This window comes from Ichthyophthirius multifiliis (assembly GCF_000220395.1).
Source record: "Ichthyophthirius multifiliis unplaced genomic scaffold scaff_1120509251000, whole genome shotgun sequence".
NCBI classification, from domain to species: Eukaryota; Ciliophora; class Oligohymenophorea; order Hymenostomatida; genus Ichthyophthirius; species Ichthyophthirius multifiliis.
Window position 1 is genome coordinate 24,458 of NW_004086297.1, and position 3,914 is coordinate 28,371.

The window sequence follows — 3,914 nt, forward strand, 5'->3', positions numbered from 1 at the left end:
TCATTTATCAGATATTCTTGGTTATAGTCTTTTTTAATGTTAATAAAAATAAATTAAATAATTTTTAATATATATATATAAATTTTACTCAGGATCTCTTTTAATAACTTTCGCAGCATTATTTAGCACTTCCATAGTTTTTCTAATAGATTCTCTTTCTTCTGCAACACTTGGAGGCTTGAAAATTTTAATTATATATTATAAAAAGTATAAAATTAATTTACTTCAGCAATACTATTCAATGATTCTTCATTTCTTAGTAATTCATTATATAATTAAAATTATAATTAATCCTAAGAAGCTTTAACCAAGAAAAATCCAATTGATTTAGGAATAGTATCTCTAACGTTTCTTACTAAGATCGAAAAATAATTATCAACTCTTTATCTTAATTCATTAATGAAAGCTTTTTCTATATCAGCAGAGGAGACTTATTTTTATTATTGTTATTATTATTATTAATTAGAATTATTTTATTATTATTATGAATTAGGTTATGCAACAGCAGGTTCTTAATTCTATATATTTATATAAATACATATATATATAAAATTATAATTTATTTATATATATATATAATTTTTTTTACAGGTATCATATTAGTTCTTTATTATAAATAATTTATATCATTAGTAAATAAATATCCTTATTCTTAATCAATTACATTACTAATGACTACTTTTGCTTCATCTCTTAACTATTTAGATATTATTTATTTTTTAATATTATTGTATTATATAAAAAAAGAAAAGTACATTCTATAACACTCTGCTAGTTATTTCAATAATAGTTTCTAAAACAAAAGGGAATCTTTCGAATGTTTTTTTCAATATTTTATTAGCTAAACCTTCTAAATAACTATAAATCTTCTATAAACATTCATAAGCAGGTTCTCTCAGTTTTTCCAATTAAGGATTAATTAAATAAAGGAAAGCATCAATAGACGGAAATCCAGGTATAGAATCACCTTAATGTAATTAAATTCCAGTTTTAATATCATTATCAGTATATTCTCTTGTAGCCCTATATCCTTTTTATACAAGATCTTCATATAATTCATTAAACTAGCATTTTTTGTTAAAAAAATAAATAAATAAAAATAATAAAATACCATCATTCTAATAACTGACCCACCAGATAATTCTTTATGAATAGTAGTTCTTTTTTAATCATATTTTCCTTTAATACTATTTCTATAATTATCAACAAATTCAGTGATAAGAGTCCATATCATTTACATTTTCTCTTTATTTTATCTAGGAAGTGAAGGTCCTAATTCATTTAAACGATCTTCGCATTCTTTAATTTTTTCTTTAATTTCTTTTATGATAGAAGGTAAAAAAGTCCTTATATGATCAAAAAGTACATTACTTAATTTCGTAGTAAGAGATTTTGTACCTAAATATTTAGGATCCATAGTTGAATAAACAGGATGTTTTTAGAAAAATTTATTCTCTTCTTCTAAAGCTTTTTATACTCTTATCCTATTATCTATATCTTATTATGATCTATTTACAACTCCTATAAATCCCAATTTTAATTATATATCTTATCCTAATAAACTTCTTCTTGCATTTGTTCCTTTATCCATTATATCAAGCTATTATATTAATTTATATATTTAAATATAAATATAAATATAAATATAAATATAAATATAAATATAAATATTTATATATTTTTTTATTTATATATATATATTTATATATTAAATTTTTTTACTTTAGTTATAACACCAACTGTTCTGTTTCCTTCCTTATCAACTTCCCTAGCTAGTTATAAACCATCAGAATTCGATATATCTTAGTTTCCAGGAACTACACATAATATAATTGTACGATCATCTTTTATATAATGCATGGCCATTTCCTTTGTTAATTATTCAACATTGACTGATTAATCGGAATCTTTTAATGGAATTCTAGTAATTCCTGGTAAATCGATTAATGTTAAATCTAAGCAATCATTTGAATATACTGTCATTATGATAGGATCATTTACAATGGCTTTTTTTTTACCTGCTACTTAATCTGTAAGAAACTCTATTTATTAACGTACTTTATCAAAGTCTTCATATTTAATTTTTTTATCATTTTCAAATATGGCATATGGTTTTATTTTTTAAATATCTGTTTTTTTTTTTTTGTTAAAAAATAAATTATAAAAAAGAATATTTTTATTTACTTTCTGGTACACGAACTAATCTTAATTCTAAAGGTCTCCTTGTTACTACTCCCTTTTTTTTATTTATTTTATTTCGAAAAAAATAGTATTTTTTACTGATCCTCTTGGAAGAAAATCTAACCCTACTATATTTTCTAAAAGGGAAGATTTTCCTGAAGATTGTGATCCGACGACTGCTATTCTGGGAAGTCTTATATACTCTTGGAGACCAACATCTCTTAATTCATCTACTACATTTATAAGCCTACGAAGATTATCAAATAAATACGATGTGCCTTATCCTTATTCTTCTTTATTTTCTGAAGACATGGTTTTTTATATTTTTATTAAATTAGTATTTTTATTTATTATATTAATTTTTTATAAAATTATATATAAATATTTATTTTTTTAATGTGAATATTTATTTAGAATTTTTTTCTTTTTCTCAAATATATAATTATTATTTATATATATAAAAACCATATTTATAAATATATAATAATATATATATATATATTTAAATATATTATATTTTTTTATATTTAATAAAAAAGAAATAATAATAATAATCTTTTTATTAAATTTATAGAATTTTTTTAAATTAATTTTATTTTAGAAAAATCAATTATAAATAAGTTATAAATATGAATTTTAAATTATATAAATATTCAAAATTTACATTAAGATTATTATTCTTGTTTTCATATATTTTTAATTTTTTTAAAATCAAATAAAAAAAATATCTAATATAATAAAAATAATTAACTTAATATATAAATAAAAACTCATAGTTTTCTTCCTTTCTAATTAACATCATATTATTATTAATAATATTAATTTTAATCATTTATTAATCCTAATTATTATGCATTACTATTATTATTTTGAATTTAATTAAAATGTATGTTTTCTTCTTTATTATCTTCTTTTTATTATCCACTAATCATATCATATAATGGGAAAGTAGTTGCTTTTTAATTATAGAATTATTAACTTTAATTTGTCGGTTAATAATAAATTCCTCTTTGCAAATTGGGGATATTTATTTAAGGATATATTTAATAATTCATTCTAAATTAATATTATTGAAACATTTAATCATCCTAAGTATTTTAGATAATAGAATTTTCTATGGGTAAATCTAAATTTTTTTAAATAATATTATTATTTGGTTAATTAATCCATTAATTACTTTTACCATTTTAATATAATATATTATTTAAAGCAGAAAATTAAGTTTATTAGTTTATATTTTGATTAAATATATTAAATTAATTATTATAATTATTTTAATTATTTATATTTTATTATTAAAATTTACTGTTTTAAACACTATGATTTTATACGATATTATTAATATTATTGATATTATTATAATAAGAATTTTAATACTAACTATATTTCGGATTCATACAGTTCAATTATTATTATTATCTTTCCTTTTTTATAATTAATAAAAATTAAAAAAATAATAATTTGTGTATAAAATGTCTTACTTTTTCTATATGATAGATTAACTTTCCAATTTAACTAACTGATAATAAAGGCGATATTTTATCTATTAAAAATTCAATCTACTACTGTTATTAAAAGTATAGTTTTTATAAGCTTTACATCTCATAAAAAATGCTTAAAAATATGGTATTTTTAAATAATATAATTAATATCTTTATATAAATTATTTAAAACTTTAATTAATTATATATATATATATATATATATATATATATATTTATATATATTTATAT

The 3,914-nt window shown here is 18.4% G+C and overlaps 1 protein-coding gene across 1 annotated transcript, besides 10 other annotated features; it reads right to left on the reverse strand. All coding sequences in view use genetic code 6, as the record gives it.

The window, feature by feature from the left end:
• IMG5_126860 (hypothetical protein) lies at window positions 1–2,493 on the reverse strand (the record flags this gene model as incomplete). Its single annotated transcript, XM_004032186.1, has 10 exons — window positions 1–28; window positions 89–177; window positions 225–518; window positions 590–697; window positions 756–1,064; window positions 1,112–1,320; window positions 1,372–1,600; window positions 1,723–2,129; window positions 2,185–2,236; window positions 2,281–2,493. 10 exons carry the CDS (start codon window positions 2,491–2,493, stop codon window positions 1–3), a joined length of 1,938 nt encoding a protein of 645 aa, XP_004032234.1.
• Window positions 432–486: a microsatellite.
• Window positions 440–493: a microsatellite.
• Window positions 453–498: a microsatellite.
• Window positions 701–735: a microsatellite.
• Window positions 1,623–1,671: a microsatellite.
• Window positions 1,668–1,710: a microsatellite.
• A 13-nt stretch (window positions 2,494–2,506) lies between the features above and the next one.
• Window positions 2,507–2,548: a microsatellite.
• A 347-nt stretch (window positions 2,549–2,895) lies between these two features.
• Window positions 2,896–2,950: a microsatellite.
• Window positions 2,951–3,074: 124 nt separating this feature from the next.
• Window positions 3,075–3,103: a microsatellite.
• Window positions 3,104–3,865: 762 nt separating this feature from the next.
• Window positions 3,866–3,914: part of a microsatellite that runs on past the window's edge.